This window comes from Suncus etruscus, chromosome X (assembly GCF_024139225.1).
Source record: "Suncus etruscus isolate mSunEtr1 chromosome X, mSunEtr1.pri.cur, whole genome shotgun sequence".
In the NCBI taxonomy this organism is placed as follows: domain Eukaryota; kingdom Metazoa; phylum Chordata; class Mammalia; order Eulipotyphla; family Soricidae; genus Suncus; species Suncus etruscus.
The window spans coordinates 65,755,580-65,777,923 of record NC_064868.1 but is presented as its reverse complement, the minus strand read 5'-3'; the positions used below and the strand labels follow the sequence as shown (position 1 = coordinate 65,777,923).

The 22,344-nt window shown below is 40.6% G+C and overlaps 1 protein-coding gene and 1 pseudogene across 1 annotated transcript in view; one reads left to right on the top strand and one right to left on the bottom strand.

The window, feature by feature from the left end:
* Positions 1-22,344, top strand: part of ATRX (ATRX chromatin remodeler) — a 175,668-nt gene that overhangs the window by 40,731 nt on the left and 112,593 nt on the right. The window contains exons 3-6 of the mRNA XM_049767135.1: positions 9,881-9,936; positions 10,585-10,637; positions 16,003-16,127; positions 19,590-19,703. Of these exons, the coding sequence (XP_049623092.1) occupies positions 9,881-9,936; positions 10,585-10,637; positions 16,003-16,127; positions 19,590-19,703 (348 nt within the window). The remainder of the gene's footprint in view (positions 1-9,880; positions 9,937-10,584; positions 10,638-16,002; positions 16,128-19,589; positions 19,704-22,344) is intronic.
* Positions 2,188-3,401, bottom strand: LOC125999243 (beta-1,4-galactosyltransferase 7-like; annotated as a pseudogene).

The window sequence follows — 22,344 nt, the reverse complement described above, 5'->3', positions numbered from 1 at the left end:
AATGCTTTGCCTCCTTTACTATCTCGCTAATCACTCTTCTCCCTATTTTTAATGGGGTTAATTTTTAGGTGTTAAATTTAACACTACCTATAAAGTTACTAAAAAAAAAAGAGAGCAATTGAACCTTATTAAAAAGTCCTAAAATGGGGCCAGAGAGATAGAACAGTGATATGCAGAAGTGCATGCAGAAGGACAGTGGTTCGAATTCCAGCATCCCATATGGTCCCCTGAACCTGCGGGGGGCGAGTTCTGGGCATAGAGCCAGGAGTATCCCCTGAGCACTGCCGGGTGTGACCCCCCCCAAAAAAAAAGTCCTAAAATGAGGACAAGAGGTACTTCTTGTTTTCCCCCCCTGCAACCAAGATTTTCTTGTTTTAAACTTGAATTGGTATATAAGCTTAGAACTTTAGATATAGTGTCATGGTAACTAACTTGAAGACAATCATACATTCAAGAGGTGATTAAAAACTGATCTTTCATTTAACATTAGTGAGAAAAGGAGGGCAAAGAAACAGACTAACTGGAAAATTACCCTAACTTTATTTAAAAAAGTCATTAAATTCTTTCATATCAATAATTTATTTAAATGGCCAATGGATTGAAATCATCAATCAAAAGGCATAGAAATCTGGGGTCTGAGAGATAGTATAGTGTATAGAGCGATTTCCTTGCATAGTGCCAGTCTGAGTTTGACTCCAGCATTCCTTGTGGTCCCCTGAGGCCACAAGGAATGATACCTGCATTTAGGAATAGGAGTACACCCGAACACCACTGGGATGCAGGATTCTAACCACTCCTGGATTGGCTCCCTGCAGCCCCTACCCATAGTTTTCTTTCTGTAAGTCTTTCACCTTTTTAGTTAAGCTGACAATAAAATACTTGATTTTCTGAGGCACATTGTGAATGAATTTTTTCATGTCTTCACTTTCATTATTTGTATATAGAAAAGCCATGTATTTTAGCATATAATTTTGTAGGCTACCACTTTACTATAGAAATAGATTTTTCTAGGATCTTCTTTTGTAAAGTCTTTAGGATTTTCTAAATAAAGTATGTCATCTGCAAACAGTGAGAGCTTGACTTATTCCTTTCCTCTTGATGGCGCATATATCTTTTCTTGCATAATTACTCTAGCAAAAACATCCAGTACTACATTAATAGAAGAAGTGAGAGGGGGCAACTTTATCTTGTGCCAGACCTTAGAAGAAAGACTTAGTTTTTCCCCATTGGTATAATGTGGTCATGGAGAATTTGCTAGTATTTTGTTGAGGATCCTTGAATCTATATTCATCAAGGATATTGGCCTATCCTTTTCTTTTTTGTGGTATCTCTGCTTTTGGTTTCAGGTTGATGTTCGTTTCATAGAAACTGGGAGAATTTCAGTTTCTTCAATTTTCCTGGAAAATTTTGGGAAGTATTGGCATTAGATCCTCTCTAAAAGTTTTGATATAATTCACTAATCAGTCTGTTTGTGCCTGCTGTATTTGTATTTGGGAATCGTTTTGATTACCATTTCAATTTTCTCTATAGTGATAGGTCTGTTCAGGCATTATGTATTATTTTTTTTGTCTGCTGTAGCCTTTTTTTGTTTTGTTTTGTTTTTGGGTCACACCCCAGTGATACGAAGCGGTTACTTCTGACTCTACACTTAGAAATCAGTCCTGGTGATATTCTCACTCTGGCCCCATATTTTTTGTTTCTTCCAGTTTCACTTAGTTGAGATAATTAAAAACTTAATCAAGTTCAGGGAAGAGCCCTGCATTCTAGTTTCTGTGGAAAGTCCAAAGAATCCTCCATTCAGTTTACTTTCTGTGAAAAGTCCAAACATCAGGCAAAGCCCAGAGAGGGCCCCCTGGTTCTTGGTGGCGAGAGGGCAGCGGGGCTCTTGCTGTCGACTGCTCCTCGCCCATGGGGTCTGCTCGGGTCTGGTGAGTGTCCAGCCTGCTCATGGCCTTACCACCTGGCCGAGTGGGCAGGGTGAAAGGGTGAGGAAAGTGGCAGGTTGCCAAGACAGAGATCCAGAGCTAAGTACCTGTTTCCATCCACGAAAATCACACAGCACCCCAGAATTTGGGGTGGGGTGTGGTGGCTACCCGCAGCCCTGGAAACAGCACCAGGTTGCCATGGCAGCACTGGGCGCGCTGTCTGGACCCCTCCTTGTGCTTGGGCCCCAGCAGGTCCATGCCCTTAGCCCAAAGTGTACCAGGGGGTGGCGGCCTTGTCACACACAGTCCAGGCAGATGTTGAGGACCGCGCAGGGGGCGCAGTCCACCTGTATGCATATCCACTTGGTACTTGACGGTTCTCAGGCCTCCTTCTAGGTCCACCTTGAATTGCTCCCGCTTTTTAGCCACTGTGCGCTTCTGGTCTCTTTTGAGCCAGGCTGGGTCATGCAGGTGGCGGAAGGTCTGGTAGCCGGTGTTGATCCCCATTGGGCGGAAAAGCTTAAGCCCAGCTCCTTTTTTTTTCTTTTTTTTTTGGTTTTTGGGTCACACCCGGCGGTGCTCAGGGGTTACTCCTGGCTGTCTGCTCAGAAATAGCTCCTGGCAGGCACGGGGGACCATATGGGACACCGGGATTCGAACCAACCACCTTTGGTCCTGGATCGGCTGCTTGCAAGGCAAACACCGCTGTGCTATCTCTCCGGCCCGTCCTTTTTTTTTTTTTTGTGGTTTTTGGGTAGCCCAGCTCCTTTATTGCGCCGGTAGAACTCGTCATCCTCGCGGCCCGAGCCCCAGAAGCGGTTGGACATCCCATTGCACAACTGGAAATGGCATTTGGAGAGCACCAGGATGCCGCCCACATAGGTGGGGTAGTGATAAGAGAGGATGCAGGTCAGGAGCAGCCACATGGAAGGGCCCCGCCTCAGGGAAGCTGTAGTCCAGGTCCTCATTGAGGGGCAGCAAGTCCACGTCATACCTGGTGATGTAGTCACTGCTGTTGCTACTCTCCAGGAATCCAACATTAATGAGGGCTGCCCGGTTGAACCAAAAATGGCGACCTGGTTGAGCACATAGATGTGGTGTGGGATTTTCTTCCTGCTCAGGAAGTGATGCATATGTGGCACAAAGACCATCAGCTCCTCAAAGCGTTCTCTAAAGGAGACCAGCATTGCCAGGCGATGGGGACCCCATGATGGATCTTCCTTCCTGCGCTCAGGGGGAACCTCTAGAAGGCAGGCCCGAGGGGACCCCAGGGTCTCCTCTGCTACCCTGGGTGCTCGTGCCATGTCCCCAGAGCAGCTGAGCTGGAGCCAGAGCAAAGAGAGGAGGCTTAGGAGAAGGCTGGCCACGAAGAGGTGGAAGATGGAGGGAGCACTTTCATCAGAGTCCACAGAGAATTAGTCTGGGCCTGGTGTCCTCCCAGGGCAGCGCGGCAGCATTCCTCCAGGAGGGGAACATCGCGGGGGCGGCGATGCATGTGGTGGCACCTCCCGGCCAGGCCCGCAGCGCCTCCCGCCCACCATTCCAGGGGTTCCATATTATCTTGATACAAAAATTCAAGAATTTATCAGTTACTTCCAGGTTCTCTTGTTTTGTGGCATACAATTTTTCAAGCAAATCTTAATTTCTGTGATATTGTTGTGACTTCCCACTTTTATTTCTGATTTGGTTTATTGTTTCTCTCTTTGTGAGTTTTACTAATGGTTTATTGATCTTGTTTTTCTTCAAAGAAACAACTCTTGCTTCCATTGGTCTTTTGGATTGTTATTTTTGATTTCCAGTTTCTACTCTTTTCCAATTTCTATTCTTTTATTTTCTTCTTCCTGGCTGTGTTTGGCTTATTTTGTTGCTCATTTTCCAGTTTCTCAAGCTGTGCCATTAAGTTTTTTGTTATTTGTGTAGGCCCTTTCTTTCTTTCTTCCTAATGAATGCTTTAAAGCTATAAAATTTCCTCAGTGCCTCTTTAGCGGTTTCTCACAAACTCTGATAATTCGTATCTTTATTCTCATTTCTTTTTTTTTGTTTTAGGAGAGAGAGAAGAGAGAGACAGACAGACAGAGACAGAGACAGAGAGATAGAGGAGAGAGAGACAGAGACAGAGAGAGAGGAGAGAAAGAGACAGAGAGGAGAGAGAGACAGAGACATGACAGAAGAAGAGAGAGGTATTCTCATTTCTTTCCAGAAATCTTTACATTTGTACTTTGATTTCCTCTCACACCCTCTGGTTGTTGAGTAGTGAGCTGTTTAATCTCAAGGTGTTAAAATTATTTCTCTGTGCCTGTTTGTAATTCACTTCTTTTTTTTTTTTTTTGGTGTTTGGTTTTTGGGTTTTGGGTCACACCCGGCAGCACTCAGGGGTTACTCCTGGCTCTACTCTCAGAAATCGCATGTGGTCCCAGGGATTGAACTCAGGACCTTTTTCATTTTTGCATATTCTGTACTTCTTCAAAATATCCTCCTGACCCCCAGATTTTTGGAGGTATATAAACATAGTAGGTTTTCATTTATTGCTCTGTATATTCAATATTTCTGAATACATTTGTTTTAGTAATTTTCAGTCATTCTTTTTGATTTTCTATATATATAATTTTTTTTTTGGTTTTTGGGTTATATATACCCGGCTGTGCTCAGGGGTTACTCCTGGCTATCTGCTCAGAAATAGCTCCTGGCAGGCACGGGGGACCATATGGGACACCGGGATTTGAACCAACCACCTTTGGTCCTGGATTGGCTGCTTGCAAGGCAAACACCGCTGTGCTATCTCTCCGGGACCTATATATATAATTTTTTCTGTGATTTTTGTTTTTGTGTCAACACCCGGCAGTGCTCAGGATTTACTCCTGGCTCTATGCTCAGAAATTGCCCCTGGCAGGCACAGGGGACCATATGGGATGCCGGGATTCAAACTACTGTCCTTCTGCATAAAAGGCAAACTCTTTACCTCCATGCTATCTCTCCGGCCCCCTTTTCTGTGATTTTTGTTTTAATTATCTTTTTTTTTGTTTGTTTTTTGTTTTTGGGTCACACCCGGCAGCTCTCAGGGGTTCCTCCTGGCTCTATACTCAGAAATCGCTTTTGGCAGGCTCGGGGGACCATATGGAATGCCAGATTCGAACCAATGACCTTCTGCATGCGAGGCAAACACTTTACCTCCATGCTATCTCTCCGGCCCCTGTTTTAATTATCTTAATTTTTTTGTGGAGGCATTCCTCACTGTGCTCAGGCTTACCTCTGGCTCTGTCCTTAGGGATAAGTTTTGGCAGTACTCAACCATAAGTATATTGCTTGCTTTACTCACTCGGGCTCAAATCGGCTTGTATTAAATGAGTATGATCAACTTTTAAAATTGTGTTTTTCTGTGGGGAACTTCTTGGCTGGTTTCCCAGGGGTGAATGCTGCTGCCTGCAGTTCTTGGTATTTGCTGTTAGTGTTCCTGCCAACCCTGGGATGGACTGGTTGGCAGCAGGGATCATTGACAGTCAGGAGAGAAGGTGCAAAGAGGCCCAGGGGATTGAGCAGCCTCTGGCTCTAGTTGTCTTCTTGCTGGTCTTGCTTGCTTTTGCTCTCTTGCTGTTCTCTTGCTGATATGCCTCTGCTTCTTCCCTGAGCTGTTTTATTAGCCATCTTTATTTTGATGGGGGTGGTTTTATACTGGTCTCATAAAATTAGTTTGTAAGTATTCACTTCTTTTTTAAAGGGAAGAATTTGTGAAGAACTGGTTCTTGAATAATTGGTGTAATTTGGTGCTGAATCATCTGAATCTTCTTTTTGTCACCTGAGGGACAGAGTTGACTTAATTAAGGGTACTTATGCTAATTAACTCAGAAAAGGTGGAAGGAGAAAAGAAAAAGTAAAAAGTGATTTTATAGGTGTCTATAATTTTACAGATAACAACAATTACCATTTCAGTTTAGCAAATGTTATTACTCTTGCCTCTTCAAAAGGAACTACTGAAATTAACTCATCCCAATCACCTTTCTAGGCATGTGAATTGCCACCTCAAACTTGTGTGGGATTAGTTTTCTATGCAGATTTATATAACTATCTGGCTATCTGACTATAATTTTAAAGATGGGGAGCATATTTTTTGTTTTGTCTTGGTTACACCTGGTTGTCCTTGGGTTACTTACTCCTGGCTCTGCACTCAGAAATTGCCCTTGGCAGGTTCGGGTGGGGGGGATATGGGATACCAAGGATCAAACTTGAGCAGCCCTTTGTGTATCTCTCCAGTCCCCATATTATTATATTAATTTCAATCTGTATCTTCTTTGTTGAGCTGTCCTTGGGTTTTTTAAAATTTTGATTTACTTTATTTCAAGATCATGTACTACATAGTTGATCATAATACATTTCTTTCCGGGTAAGTAGGAGCAAAATTATTAAAATAAAAAAAAATTAAGGAAGAATAAAGGAGTACATCAAGAAAATTTGTGAAAATTATTTTTCATGCAACGAGATCTTTAAATTATTTTCAGTAAGTTGAGTAAGTAAACTCTTGTTGCTAGTTAAACATTTTGTTACTTCATTTGTTTTTGAACATTAGGTTTCTTCAGATACACATTTGTGTGTTCTGATGAAATAACAGTATTAAACAAATACAGAGTTGTAGTGGCCTTATTTAGGAATTCCAAGCACTATTGATGATAATTGGCTTTTGTGGGGCATGTTTTCTGTTGTCAGTATGAAATGTATGAAAAAGTATGAAGTGGTTGGGGGAGGGTGCCCACACACACTCCAAAAAAAGTCCAGGAGGGGGCCAGAGAGATAGCACAGCGGTAGGGCATTTGCAATCAGCCAGCCCAGGACAGACCGGGTTCGACTCCTGGCATCCCATATGTTTCCCGCTCTTGCCAGGAGTTATTTCTGAGCACAGACCCAGGAAAAACACCTGAGCATTGCTGGGCGTGGCCTCAAAACCAATTGATTAATAAACTGCTTTAAAATAAAAAAAAGCCCTGGAGATAGCAGCCCGAATATCAGCATACCTGGAATTTTGGTCAGATTGTTGTCTCAGAGTTGTAGAGGAGTGGTGATACAGGGCCAATAGTGAAGCAATGATTATGGGTGATGGGTTAAACAGGCATGTCAGGGCAAGGACCCTCTTCTCCTGAGATTGCCAGCTTTTAGCTGTGTGGCTTGTGTGCTCATAATTTCAGCTTGGTTTGCATCTCTTTAGAGAACAGAGTGAGCCTATGGAACCGGCCAGGGGCAACATCTCTTCTGAGTTTTTGCCTAATTTTGATCATGGTCATTTTATATTGTTATAACAACTTACATTGTTATAATACAACTGTTGCTATAACAATTCATATTTTTATAAGAACTCTTTGACTAGGTAGTAATTCTTTAATTGGAATTTTCAAACATTTACACAGTATGGGTCCTTATATTCTCTTGAAGTTAGAATTTTATAGTTGTTTTTGAGGGGAGGAGAGTGTCTGAATGTCAGTGATATTTGTAGATTTTTCTCTTTGTATCATCTTTATTTTGGTTTTGGTATTATCCTGGTCTCAAAATTAGTTTGGAAGTATTCATTTTTTTTTGATTTTTGGGTCACCCCGGCAGCGCTCAGGAGTTACTCCTGGCTCTACGCTCAGAAATCGCCCCTGGCAGGCATGGGGGACCATATGGGATGCTGGGATTTGAACCACCGTCCTTCTGGGCACAAGGCATATGCTATCTCTCCGGTCCCAAGCATTCACTTTTTTTTTCCTCTCCTCTCTCCTTCCCCCTTTAGTCCCCCAAGTATTCACTTTTTTAAATGGAAGAATTTGTGAAGAAATGGTTCTTGAATAATTGGTGTAATTTGGTGCTGAATCGTCTGATTTTTTTTTCTTTTCTTTCTTTTTTTTTTTTTTTTTTTTTTTTTTTGCGCTTTTGACTGTGCTTCTGACTCTGCAGGGATCATTTCTGGTGAGGCTCAGGGGAATCAAATGGATTGATGGGAATTGAATTTGGGTCAGTATTGTGCAAGACAAGTGCTCGTACTGTAAACTACCTCACAAGTAGTACTCAAGGCTCTTTGGATGATTCTTAATTGGTAGGATTCGTGGGATTGTATGTGGTTCTAGGAATTGAACTCACTAGTATCATATGCCAGTCATGTGCCTTACCTTACTCTGTCCTTGATTTTTTTTTGGGAGGGGGGTTTTGGTCATACCCGGTGATACTTGGGTCACTGTTGGCTCTGTGTTCAGAAATTGCTCCTGGCAGGCACAGGGGATCATCTGGGATGCTGGGATTGAACCATTGTTGGTCCTGGGTTGGCTGCTTGCAAGGCAAACGCCCTACCGCTGTGTTCTCTTTCCGGCCCCTATTTTTTTTTCTTTTTGGGTCACTCCTGGAGCATGTTGGGGGCTGGAGATTGAATCCAACCAGCTTCATGGAAGGTAAATGCCCTACCAACTGTACTATCATTCTGGCCCCTTGATTTTAGTAATTCAAAAAGTATCCAGGTGAGAGAGAGATGCCAGATGAATTCACTTGATTGTGATATGTAGAATAACAGGACAAGGGAAAGCAAGACCTTGAAGGGAGGGATACATATATTACTCTGGATGCTGAACTAGAGAATTATGGTTAGGAAAGGAAAAAAACTGAAGGGGGAAAGCAAGAAAACTCTGGAGGAGTATATCTGGGGTCCTGAGCCTGCCATCAGTAACCCCTGAACATCTGATTTGGCTGAGGAATAAAGACAGTGTCCAGGAAAGTGTGAGGCCAGTAAATTGTTACCTTTGCTGTTAATTACATCCAGGTGATCTTAACTGTTGTTAACTGTGATCTTAACCCCCATCTAGGATCCCTGGATGATGGACCTGTAAAATTACAATAGTGATACCAAAGTACTCTTTAAGAGATTTAGTGTTTAGAGATTTAATAGGCTGGGAAGAGAACTCTACAATAATGGTGGAAGGCAGTGATACAAGGATGAGGAAGGGGTACTGAAAGGCGGTAAAATATTCTGTATGAAATCCTATTGTACTATAAACAGTGGTGCCAAAAGTTATTTAAAAAAGTGCCTGTCGGGGCCGGGCGGTGGCGCTAAAGGTAAGGTGCCTGCCTTGCCTGTGCTAGCCTTGAACGGACCGCGGTTCGATCCCCCGGTGTCCCATATGGTCCCCCAAGCCAGGAGCAACTTCTGAGCACATAGCCAGGAGTAACCCCTGAGCGTTACCGGGTGTGGCCCAAAAAACCAAAAAAAAAAAAAGTGCCTGTCATAGAATTAGGCTGGTGTATGTGAGGAAATTTGGGGTTGGGGTGGAGTGGTTGTGTGGACCTTAGTGGAATGGGAACTGTTGAAATGATTTGGTAGTGGAATTTTGTATATCTGAAACCCAGAAGTGAGTAAACTTGTAATCTGTGGTGACTAAATAAACATTTAAAAATAAAACAAATAAATGCTTCTTTCTGTTTTTTTTTTCCTTTGAGCCATACCCTATGTTGTTATAGGGCTTACTCCTGACTCTGTGCTACGGCTTCACTCCTCATGATGACTGGGGACTTTATATGGTTTGGGGATGAAACTGAAGTTGGTGGCATGCAAAAGTAGGCATCTTAATGCATGTGTTGTTTCCCCAATCCAAAATTTAATGCTTTTTAGGAGAAGGGATTAATGTGTCAAGATATTGATTCCAGTCTGGAAACTTATTTGTTCCTTTTGTTTTGGACCATACCTGTTGGTGCTCAAGGGTTACTCCTGACTTTGCAAAATTACATCTGGCACTGCTTAGGGGAATTGAACCTCAGATTGGCACTATGCAAGGTAATATCTGCCCACTGTGCTTTCTCCATCTCCTAGTCAGGAAACTTCTAAGAATATTTTAATATGAGTAATTATATCTTAGTCTGAAAAGGTGAATTCACGGTATTGTGGGTATTTGATATTCCATTTGATGTAATGCATTAAGAGGTAAAATGTTTATTTCTTTTCTTTTAAGATAAAATTGGTGGTTCTGGAAATAATTTGGAGATGATGGAAAATAACAAAGAAGAGGTAAGAATAATTTGAAGAATTTACAAGATTTGTGCATCAGACTTCTTTTATTCATTTGCTTAAATCTGCAATTATATATCTGAATATTACTGATACTGCAACTTGAGTAATTGTTCATTTTAAAATTGTTTTTGCTACTGTTGTACTTCATTCAGTACTACTACCTAGTTATATACCTGATAATTGATACTTAGAGATTATACTGTAACACTGATCCTTGTAGGTTGTTTTACAGATGACTTCATGGTTCTGATAGCTCTCAAAATTATATATTCTACCTGATTCCCAGGCCTACACTATGGTGTCTATCTATCTGATCTGAATGTCACATTTTGGGATCCTTAAAGAATATGTGTACAGTACTTCTATACCTTTGTTCTGTCTCTGTTGATTTAGGTCAAGATCATAATATATTGGAGTGTTTTTCTCCCACTCCCTCAAAGACATCTGTATCAATTTAATAAAAACCAAAATTAATCTTAAATCAAGGACACATAATAGTACATGAGATTAGGTTTTAAATTCATTCTAGAAGAATTATTTAGTCATATAAATCTCCTATTGGAGGTCTTGTTACAGGAAAATAGTCAGTTGTAGAGTATTTCTTTGAATGTTCTTACTCACTTTTGTATTTATTTTTACATTTAGGGAGCTAGCTCTTCTGAAAAATCAAAATCTTCAGGCTCATCACGATCAAAAAGGTTGGTTGGTATTGAAAGGAAAAATGTCTTTCTTTCCCAGACTTTTTCTTTTCATTTTCTAAAGAATTAAGTTCTATCTAAATCTCTCAAGTGTTTGAAATTTAGTTCTAAGTAAATTATACAGATTTTTTCATATTAAAAATGCACAGGGGGGGCCGGCGAGGTGGCACTAGAGGTAAGGTGTCTGCCTTGCAAGCGCTAGCCAAGGAAAGGACCACGGTTCGATCCCATATGGTCCCCTCAAGCCAGGGGCAATTTCTGAGCGCTTAGCCAGGAGTAACCCCTGAGCATCAAATGGATGTGACTGAAAAACCAAAAAAAAAAAAAAATGCACAGGGGGAAGGAGAGATGTAGGGAATAAAAATATGCACAGAATATAGTTGAATTTTCTTTTTTTTTTTTTTTTTTGTGGTTTTGGGGCCACACCCGGCAGTGCTCAGAGGTTACTCCTGGCTCCATGCTCAGAAATTGCTCCTGGCAGGCACGGGGGCCCATATGGGATGCCGGGATTTGAACCGATGACCTTCTGCATGATAGGCAAACGCCTTACCTCCATGCTATCTCTCCGGCCCCAGTTGAATTTTCTTCTATACATCAGTTGGTTATAGTAATCATTAGCTTTGGTTTGGAATTTTTTTTTTTTTTTTTGGTTTTTTTTTTTTTTTTTTTTTTTTTTTTCAGGAAGAATCATCTTTATTCATGCCCTAGCCACCACAGGTGTGTGGCCTATGTCAACCTTTTAAGCATTCAGCTATATTTTGCTAGCCCTGCATCTTATCTCCTGTTAGCCATCTTCCCTTTGGGCTCCATGCGGCCCAAAGATCCAAAAGCCAGGAAGCCAAGCCGGGCCAAGAGAGAAACGGCAAAAAAGGGGCCAAATCCCCTGGCTCAGAGGTTTATCTATCCTTTTCCAGACCCCTCCCAGAAATGGGAGGTCTTGCAGGTAGTTACACCTATTATCCGGTTCCCAAAACTCCTCCCAGATATGGGTGGGTCTTGGGGTACACCACATTTCCCCCTTTTTTAAATATTTTCATGCGCCAACGTAATAAAGTGAAAATTAATATACCAGCCCTTTTCAAAAACATATCATTTGCAAAATATACTTTACACCTGTAACCTAAAATTTTATTAATGCTTTTTTACCAAGCACTATTTCGGAACTTTCATGTTCCTATATTTTTAAACTATATTGGGGGAACTTCACTGTTCCTATATTTTTTCTATACACAAGTACTTCAGCATACATGCATAACATACATTTTAAAAACAGGCTAAGTACATTAAAATACACAGTAAAACATTTTGCAATTGAAAATATTAACTCTGAAAGACAACAAAACACATTTAAATTATAAAGAAAATGACTTAAGACAAAGATGCAGGTGGTTAGAAATTAGATGTTTAAATGAGCTAAACTGAATTACTTCCCTTTTATTTTTATTTTTTAACTACTAACTAAGTAAAACTTATCCCATCACCAACTATGAGTAAAATATTACTACCCACTAATTTTTTACACCTAAAACCATAGTTCAGATGATTAATTTGTCCCACGCTGATCTCACCACGTGGCTTCTTTAAACTTTTAAAGTTCAGATGTTGTTTTGTCCCACGCTGATCTTACCACGTGGCTTTTTTCCGTAGTTCCAGGCTCCGCTGCCGGTTTGTGATCTGGAGCGAGGATTCCAGGTTTTTTGCTTTTCCGGGCAAAGCTGAGCCCAGCCAAGCCGATTCCAGCCGAGATCCCAGCCGAGCCGAGCTGCTTGGAGCTTGCCGCTTGGAGCTTTTTGCCGCAGGGGCTTCACCGCTGCCTTTTTTCCCCTCTGGGAGCACTTTGGATGTTTAGAGTTCCAAGTGATTTAAACTAAAAGTTCAGTTCGAAATTTCCAAAGTCGAAATCCAAATTCAAGCCAAAGGTCATTTTTAGAAAATCAGTCCACTTTAAATACAGTCTTTTTTCTCCTCCGTTTCCAATTTAGACTTTTAATAAGTCTTTGAAGAGGCCCAGGTTTTTGTTTCTTGTAACAAAGTTTTAGTTCTGGGCCTGAGCCTGGGCTGGAGGTGATGCAAGCTTCCACCTCTTTTGTTTTAATTGCCCTTCTTTCCCTAGAAGGGGTCACGGCCATGTTTGAACATGGCTCCACGTGGCCCAGTGTTTTGGGCTCAGTGCACCCGAAAAGAGCCAAAATTAAACTGAAAAGCAGAAATATTACCATTGTTGCTGGTTTTTTGGGTCCAGGATTCAGGTCCCTGTTCGGGCGCCAGATGTTGAATTAATTAATTAACGATGGGGCTGGATGGCGGTGGATGGAGGCCTTTGTGCTTAGGCCCCAGCCACGTGGCTTCATCCCCCATCCAGCTGGCAAGTTCCAGGCCCAGGTAGTCGGCGTAATCAAGACTCACTCACACGCAGGCTTTAGGAAGAATTATCTTTATTCATGCCCTAGCCACCACAGGTGTGTGGCCTATGTCAACCTTTTAAGCATTCAGCTATATTTTGCTAGCCCTGCATCTTATCTCCTGTTAGCCATCTTCCCTTTGGGCTCCATGCGGCCCAAAGATCCAAAAGCCAGGAAGCCAAGCCGGGCCAAGAGAGAAACGGCAAAAAAGGGGTTTTTTTTTTTTGGTTTTTGGGTCACACCTGGTAGCACTCAGGGGTTACTCCTGGCTCCATGCTCAGAAATTGTCCTTGGCAGGCACAGTTGAACATATGGGATGCCGGGATTTGAACCACTTTCCTTCTGCATGAAAGACAAACACCTTACCTCCATGCTATCTCTCCAGCCCCATGGTTTGGAATGTTACTGGAAATCTTAGTAGGATTTTTGTTTGTTTGGGGGCCATATGCTGTGTGATGCTTAGAATCTCTGGCCCTGAAGATTGTTTTTTGGTTCTGAAACTTGGGAGCGATTGAGGATTTATGTTTTTTTTGGGGGGGGCCACACCCGGCGATGCTCAGGGGTTACTCCTGGCTGTCTGCTCAGAAACAGTTCCTGGCAGGCACGGGGGACCATATGGGACACCGGGATTCGAACCATCCACCTTTGGTCCTGGATCGGCTGCTTGCAAGGCAAACACCACTGTGCTATCTCTCCGGGCCCGAGCATTTATGTTTTAATGGCCCATGCAATGTATGGATATTTATATTTTATTTTGATGATATTTGTATTTTCCCCCCTTTTTTGTTTGGTTTTGGGCCATACCTTTCTGATCAGGGGATGCTCCTGTTTCTGCACTCAGATTGGTTGCATATATGGCAAGCGCCCTATTAATTGTACTATTTCTCTGGCCCCAAGGTTATATGTATACTTTTAAAAAAAGTGTAAAATGACATATGGAAATCTTTGTTACTGCGTTGTCAAAGTGCATTGACACAGGACCTGAAACTACTTCCAGGCATTCTGGAAGTATGTAATTATTGTGGGGTATATATGCATTAGAAGATTATGGTTTTTTTTATTGGACTGTGTTGTTTGTAACCATTGGGAATATCTTAGTTAACATAGCCTACTCATTTTGGCTTAATTTTTTTTTGGTTTTTGGGCCATACCCGGCGGCACTCAGGGGCTGCTCCTGGCTATCTGCTCAGAAATAGCTCCTGGCAGGCAGGGGGACGCCGCTATTCGAACCAACCACCTTAGGTCCTAGATCGGCTGCTTGCAAGGCAAACACCGCTGTTCTATCTCTCCGGCCTCTTGGCTTAAATTTCTTTTTTAAATCTTTGTTTTGTTTTGTTTTTGTTTTGTTTTGTTTTTCGGCCACACCCATTTGATGCTCAGGGGTTACTCCTGGCTAAGCGCTCAGAAATGGCCCCTGGCTTGGGGGGTCCATATGGGACACCGGGGGATCGAACCGTGGTCCTTCCTTGGCTAGTGCTTGCAAAGCAGACACCTTACCTCTAGCGCCACCTCACCAGCCCCTTGGCTTAAATTTTTAATCTAGTTTTTTTTTTTTTTTTTTTTTTTGGTTTTTGGGCCACACCCGGTAACGCTCAGGGGTTACTCCTGGCTATGTGCTCAGAAGTTGCTCCTGGCTTGGGGGACCATATGGGACACCGGGGGATCGAACCGCGGTCCGTCCAAGGCTAGCGCAGGCAAGGCAGGCACCTTACCTTTAGCGCCACTGCCCGGCCCCTAGTTTTTTTTTTCTTAAAATTTGGAGATCATACTTGATAGTTCTGGGTCCAGGCCCTTTGCACATGGTTAGTCATATATTCTATCACCTGAACCACATCATCCACCACTCTAAGGTTCTCTCTTTCTTTTTTTGGTTGGGGAGTCACTTCTAGTGGTGTTCAGGGTAAACAACTGGTTCTGTGTTTAGGAGCCATGTCTTGATGGTGAGTATACATATTGTCAGGGTTTGTATCAGAGTCATGCCTGTAGCCCATGCTAGGTGAGTGCCTTAACTTTTGCACTGTCTCTCTGACCCTTAAGTAGGAGATCGCTTCACAAACCTATTAGTATTTTCAGAATGCATATGCCTTGGTCCTACCTCAGCTCCACTGAATCAGTTTTCAGTAATATGCCATAGAGATGTATACTTCTAGATGATTTTAATTTATTCCTTCCTTCCTTCCTTCCTTCCTTCCTTCCTTCCTTCCTTCCTTCCTTCCTTCCTTCCTTCCTTCCTTCCTTCCTTCCTTCCTTCCTTCCTTCCTCCCTCCCTCCCTCCCTCCCTCCCTCCCTCCCTCCCTCCCTCCCTCCCTCCTTCCTTCCCTCCCTCCCTCCCTCCCTCTCTCTCTTTCTCCTTCCCTCCCTTCCTTTTTTCTCTTTTCTTTTCTTTTCTTTTCTTTTCTTTTTTTTTTTTTTTTTTTTTTTTGGTTTTTGGGTCACACCTGGCAGTGCTCAGGGGTTATTCCTGGCTCCAGGCTCAGAAATTGCTCCTGGCAGGCACAGGGGACCATATGGGGCGCCGGGATTCGAACCGATGACCTCCTGCATGAAAGGCAAACGCCTTACCTCCATGCTATCTCTCCGGCCCCTTCTTTTCTTTTCTTTTCTTTTCTTTTCTTTTCTTTTCTTTTCTTTTCTTTTCTTTTCTTTTCTTTTCTTTTCTTTTCTTTTCTTTTCTTTTCTTTTCTTTTCTTTTCTTTCGCCATACACAATGGTGTTTAGGGCTTACTCCTGGTTCTGTGCTCAGGAATCACTACTGTCAGAAGACTATAACAGGTATCATAAATCGAACATAACTCTGGCACATAATTTACTGGCTCTACTATCTCTCTGACTCCTAGATAATTCTGATGTGTATCCCTAGTTAAGAATCACTGTTTACTCTAAATATGTTTTTATAAAAGTTTTTTTTGAGTGTTACAATGGTCAGAAATGTCCATAATTTTATGGACTTACTTCTTTCATAGGAAACCTTCAGTAGTAACAAAGTATGTAGAATCTGATGATGAAAAACCTTTGGATGAAACCGTAAATGAGGATGCTTCTAATGATAATTCAGAAAATGATATTACTATGCAAAGCTTGCCAAAAGGTAATGTGGACTATTTTTTCATATTAAGTGGAATTGAGTCTTAGATGTTATTATTTTAAAATTACAAGTTTATTATTAGCTGTAATGTCCACATTTGATAAAATGGTGATGATCTGGACATATATGTTAATAATAATATTGCATTTCTGAGGTTAAACATTTTTAATTACTGGTTGGCTTGAAAAAGCAAAACTTGTTCTCTATTTGGTTTTCAAAAAGTTTTTTTAGTCCCTGTATTATACTAGAATGTGAAAATTGGTTTAGAAGTTTAATATTAAGAGTTTTGTTCCAATTTTAATGTGCTTTTATAGAAAATCAGAATGGATATTTGAAAATTTAACAAAATGTAGTTTGGGTTAGTTTTAAATGCCCTATAGCTTAGAGATAATTCACTATCAAAGATAGATTTAGTTGTATTTCTTACATCTCTTTATATAACTGTTTTATATAACTCAACTATTGTAGTTATGAACTTCAGCCTTCATTAATTAGTGGGGGAATGAGAAGTGAAAATCTTGGCCCAGGTCTGGGAACAGTTTGAGTATAAGGTGATAGAATTAGAAGGATTTTGGTAACTTCCCAGTATTTCAGAGTCAGTGTTTAGATTTTATTCTCTATTAATATGTGTTTAACTCTTAAAAGCGTATTCAAATTTATTCTCAGAAAGAATTTACAGTAGTATTCACCAAACTTTCTTCTATGTCTGTGCTTAGGTGCATTTTTATTTGGTCCTCTCAAGTGGTGCCCTGGAAGCTCTGTATCTTCTGGTGATTTTTCAGGGCTAGTGGTTAATGAACGGGTCTGAATATGAGGTGTTTCAGGGAACTGTTGGTTTGAGGGATTATTACCCAGGTCCCCTGGAGGGTCTGGGGGTCTGTAGAACCACAGCTAATAGTACTCAGGAATTTTCAGGACTGCAATAATGCTCAGGAAGCCATGTAGTGCTGGGGACTGAAATGAAGTCAGACACATACAAGGCATCCTCATTATTCACTGTACTCTCTCTCTGACCTTGTACTTAAGTTTTTATGACAGGTTTTAACTTGGTGGTACCAGGGATATGGCTAAGGGCCTTTACTTGCCTACATTATACTTTCACCCCTATGACATTTTATGTTCTGTGTGTGCCTATTATTTGTGCCTTATGACACATCGTTTGATTCTGAATTTTTAAGAAGTGATGGATAGGAGGATAAGACATTACCCTACTAGGAATAGTTAGGTTTACATAGATGGTAACTGAAATGAGGAATAGGAATGAATTGATAAAGAGGAGATATAGGAAAGTTGATTAATGTACTGTTTACTTGGCTTTGCAAATCGTCTCTTACAATTTAATGTAATTATTGGTTGGCCAAGGCAGAAGTAACTAACATGGGAGTTTATTTTCCACAGGAGCTGATTCATTTTGTATTCTCAGTGGTTGCCATTAGGATTATATTATGATTTTGAAAGGGTAAGCCTAGAACTAGGTACTATTTAAAAGATACTTTGGAAGAAAGTATGCGATATTATTAAATTTGAGTAAATTGTAGTACTCTCCCTTCAAATAACATAAAATAAATACAGACCTTTACACAAGTATTATTTTGGTGATTATAAATTTTTGGTATTGAGTAGGTAGAAAACCAGGAGAGTCTTAAAAATTAACTCAGTTAATTCTCAGAATTTTGTATTGTTGTAAGATAGTTCAAATTTCCTTTTGATGGGATTAGTTCAGCAAACGTTTTCGATCTTAAATTGAGAAACTATAAGACTTGAACTCAAGTCTGCCTGAATCTAAAGCTCTTGTTGAGTGCTATTCACTCTGCTTCTTTGTGCCCATTTAGAGAAAAATTGTTAGATATTTTTTTTAATTGTGAACCTTTTGCTTTTGTTTATTTTTTTGAGGGGGGGTCACACCCAGCTGCGCTCAGGGGTTACTCCTGGCTCTGTGCTCAGAAATCACTCCTGGCAGGCTTAGGTGACCATATGGGATGCTGGGATTCGAACCACCATTGGTCCTGGGTCGGCTGCCTGCAAGGCAAACACCTTACTGCTGTGCTATCTCTCTGGCCCAATTGTGAACCTTTTTAAATGTTGTTTCTTTGAGAGGACAAATGGGAAATCGTTATTGGGAGCTTTTGTGGGTTGTGACCTCTTTTGCCCCTTTTTCCAAAGACTCAGTTTTCATTTACTCTATAAAATACCTTGCCCCAATTCGCTTGCTGAATTATGCAGGCCTATATTTCTCTGAGATAGCCCCTCACAATTAGATTTTACCTTTTTTTTTTTTTTTTTTGGTTTTTGGGCCACACCCGGCGGTGCTCAGGGGTTACTCCTGGCTGTCTGCTCAGAAATAGCTCCTGGCAGGCACGGGGGACCATATGGGACACCGGGATTCGAACCAACCACCTTTGGTCCTGGATTGGCTGCTTGCAAGGCAAACGCCGCTGAGCTATCTCTCCGGGCCCCTAGATTTTACCTTTTTAATCGCTGCCAGTAATGCATCAATTCATTTACTAGGCACAATTATGAAGGTAAATTTGAGCCTGCACTGTGCTAGTTTTATAAGCTCTTGAGAAATTACAATCTTTAGTTTTTGTTTTTGGGCCACACCTGGTGATGCTCAGGGTCTGGCTATGTGCTCAGAAATCATTCCTGGCTTGGGGCATCATATGGGACGCTGAGGGTTTGAACTGTGGTCCCTCCTAGGTCAGCCACATGCAATTGCCCTACTGCTGCACCACCGCATCGGCCCCGAGAAATTATAATCTTAAATTGGCAACTACTAATATACATGTTTTAAAGATTTAAAAAGTACATTCATTTTGAATACTTTCATAGGGAGCAACAATTGATCTTGTTCTACAATTCATCTGAGTAATTGAATTGAGTACTTTTGAGATAGTCTTTTGTTTAAAATGTTTAAAAAGTACTGTGCAGAGTACTTAAGTTTTGGTATACTTGTTGGGAACTGCTATAGAATAGATATGATAGTATTTTCTTGCATTACTCCCCTGTATACTCCCTCAAAGAAATAATACAGTTCTTAAAAATCTTCCTGAATTTCCTGTGGATTCTGAAGAATATGGTATCTTGAAACTTTTTCTTTCTATTCCTTTTAATTTCTAAACTCATGAAATTTAGGGTAGGTATTGTTATTCAAAACAGCTTTTCTGATAGGTAACTATAAAATTCAAAAATGGGTTGAGGCTTTCTACTTTATTTACACATTTTTGTTAACAATCAGCTCATAATATATCTCCCCTTTTATGAACTATAAGAAGTAGCTCGATTGTTAAAACTTGGCCCTTTCTATATTTCCCTGTTTTATTTACGCAAGAGGTGCTTACACAGTATTGAAAGTTTTAAATAAACAAAACTTTTGTACCAGTAATGTTAGCTTTATCTGAGCTGAAGTCTTGTACTTCATTTGCACATTTAATATGTGTAATGGTTTTTTAAATGAAATCATTCTAGGTACAGTGATTGTACAACCAGAGCCAGTGCTGAATGAAGACAAAGATGATTTTAAAGGGCCTGAATTTAGAAGCAGAAGTAAAATGAAAACTGAAAGTCTCAAAAAACGCGGAGGTAAATACAAATGAAAATGAAAACATGAGTTTAAATTTCTGTATATGATCATTGGAAAATCTTATGTGCTTACTGAAAATACCTCCACTTTTCTGCCCATTGTATATTAAAAGCACTACTTAAAGTGACTTCTGTTTCTGAGCTCTGAAGCAGTAAAGGTTAATAAACAGCATGATCAAAGCACCTTTGCCTTCAGTGGCTGTTATGTAGTCTCAAGAATTTTAGGATTGCACATGTAAGTTCTGTGATGCTTATTTGCCAAAATACCATGTGTTTCTTTCCCTTTTGTTTGTAAAGAATTTCAGACTCAGACAAAATCTTGCATATGTCTTTGAGGTACTTTAATATTACCTAAACTTTTTTCATAAAGTGATTGGTACCTGAATTAGTGCTACCTGGGCTGCTTATTAATGGATGTCCATTGTTTCTGTTTCTAACAAATTAGAATTTCTGGTTGTGTTGTCAAGAATATCCTTTATTTTTTTCCGGTATCAATTTAATGTTAGCAATGAAATGATGAGTAGGAATGGGAAGGGAATTAGAACTAGTAACCCTTCTGCATTTTACTAGTTGCTCTCCTTTTGCCTATCCTCACTTAAATACATATGTGTGACTATATTGACTTATAATTTGTAGAAAGTTAGCACTAGGAAAGAGTCATTTTGAAATTTATGACAATTGGATACATGCATGTGTGTGTGTTTTGATGTTTTGTTTTGTTTGTTTGTTTGTTTGTTTGTTTTTGGCTACACCTGGTGGTTCTGAGTGGTTACTCCTGGCTCTGTGCACAGGAATCACTCTTAGTGGGCTCAGGGAAACATATAGGATGCTGGGGATTGAACCTGCCTAGGTCAGCCGTGAACAAAGAAAATGCTCTACCTGCTGTACTGTTGCGTCAGCCCGTATTTGATATTTAAATAGCACACCATGTTGATTTATTTTGGCTGATTAGCAGAACCTGAATATACAGCTACAAAGAAAAAATCTCTTTTTTCTGAATAATATATTTAAGCACCATGATTACAAAGAAGAATGAATCTCTAAAAGATAGAATATAATTTTAAATTTCGAGGTAGAAATATAGGTACCTCTCATGTTAGTTGTGAAATTATAACACAGCTCATTCATCATGTTAGTTATGAAATTATAATAGTTATTATATTGGTAAAGTTTTAGTACATGTTCATTTTAGTGGTGTACTATTATCTTGATAGAATTAGCATAGTAGGTCTGCATTTATAACATAAGGCTAGTTGATAATTCGGAAACTACCAAATGTAGGAACAGAAAACACCAATGCGAAGTAATATTTTAATAAGTTAAGAGAATAAGCAGGTAGTGATTGTAGGAATTAGAACTAGAATATCTTTCCAATAATCACATGTCTACTAGATAAGTCAAACAACTAAAGTATATTACATTAGATATAAATTGTGTGTTTTGGGGGAGATATCTGGAGTAGTCAGCATTTAAAATATGGATAAGAACTGGAGGAGACTGAAAAAAGTACTGGAGTTATTGGGGAGTGTTTCTAATGCCACTTTGGGATGTTTTTGCCTTATGGTTTGAGCTAATAGGTTTTGGAACTCTTAATGTGTGTTTTAAGAATGTTTATATCTTTCTTAAAAACTATGACTATTTACAGGTATTATCTCACTAATTTTTTGGCCACACCTGGAAGTACTCAGGGGCTAGTTTAGTCTTGTTTCTTAGAGGAACATGAGATGCTGGGTATTCAGCCTAGGACTCTGCATGCAAAGCATGCACTCTTGTCCTTTCAGCTATCTCTCTGGCCTTTATGTTAATTCTTATATTTACAATTTGTTATGTGTTTATCCATTGGAAGTAACATAAGAAATTAAACTATGGGGGCCAGAGAAATGGCACAGTGGTGGGGCGTTTGCCTTGTGTGCAGCCAACCTGGGAGGGACTTGGTTTGATTCCCAGCATCCTGTATGGTTCCCCAGCCAGCTAGTTGTGATTTCTAAGTGCAGATCCAGGAATGGCCCCTGAGCACTGCTGACCCTAAGTGACCCTAAGACCAATCAATCAATCAAACAATGAATAAAGTTAAAAAAGAAATCGAACTTTGTTTATTTACTTATACATGTATGAATAAACTAGTGATCTGAAGTACTCAAATTGATAGTTAATATTTACGCGTCTTAAGAAAGTTCTAGAATTGAAGTCAAATTTAACAAATGTCAAGAAAGTAAACAGGGTGGGGCCAGAGAGATAGCGTGGAGGTAAAGCTTTTGCCTTTCATGCAGAAGGACTGTGGTTCGAATGCCGGCATCCCATATGGTTCCCTGTGCCTGTCAGGGGCGATTTCTGAGCATAGAGCCAGGAGTAACCCCTGAGCGCTGCCGGGTGTGACCCTAAAACCAAAAACCAAAGAAAAAAGTAAACAATGGGCCGGAGCAGTGGCCCAAACAGTAGGGCGTTTGTCTTGCACGTGCTGACCTAGGACGGACCTTGGTTCGATCCCCCGGCATCCCATATGGTCCCCCAAGCCAGGAACAATTTCTGAGTGCATAGCCAGAAGTAACTCCTGAGCGTCACTTGGTGTGCCCCCCCCAAAGAAAGTAAACTATGGGGCCAGATAGTCAATATAGCAGGTATGGCATTTGCCTTGCAATAC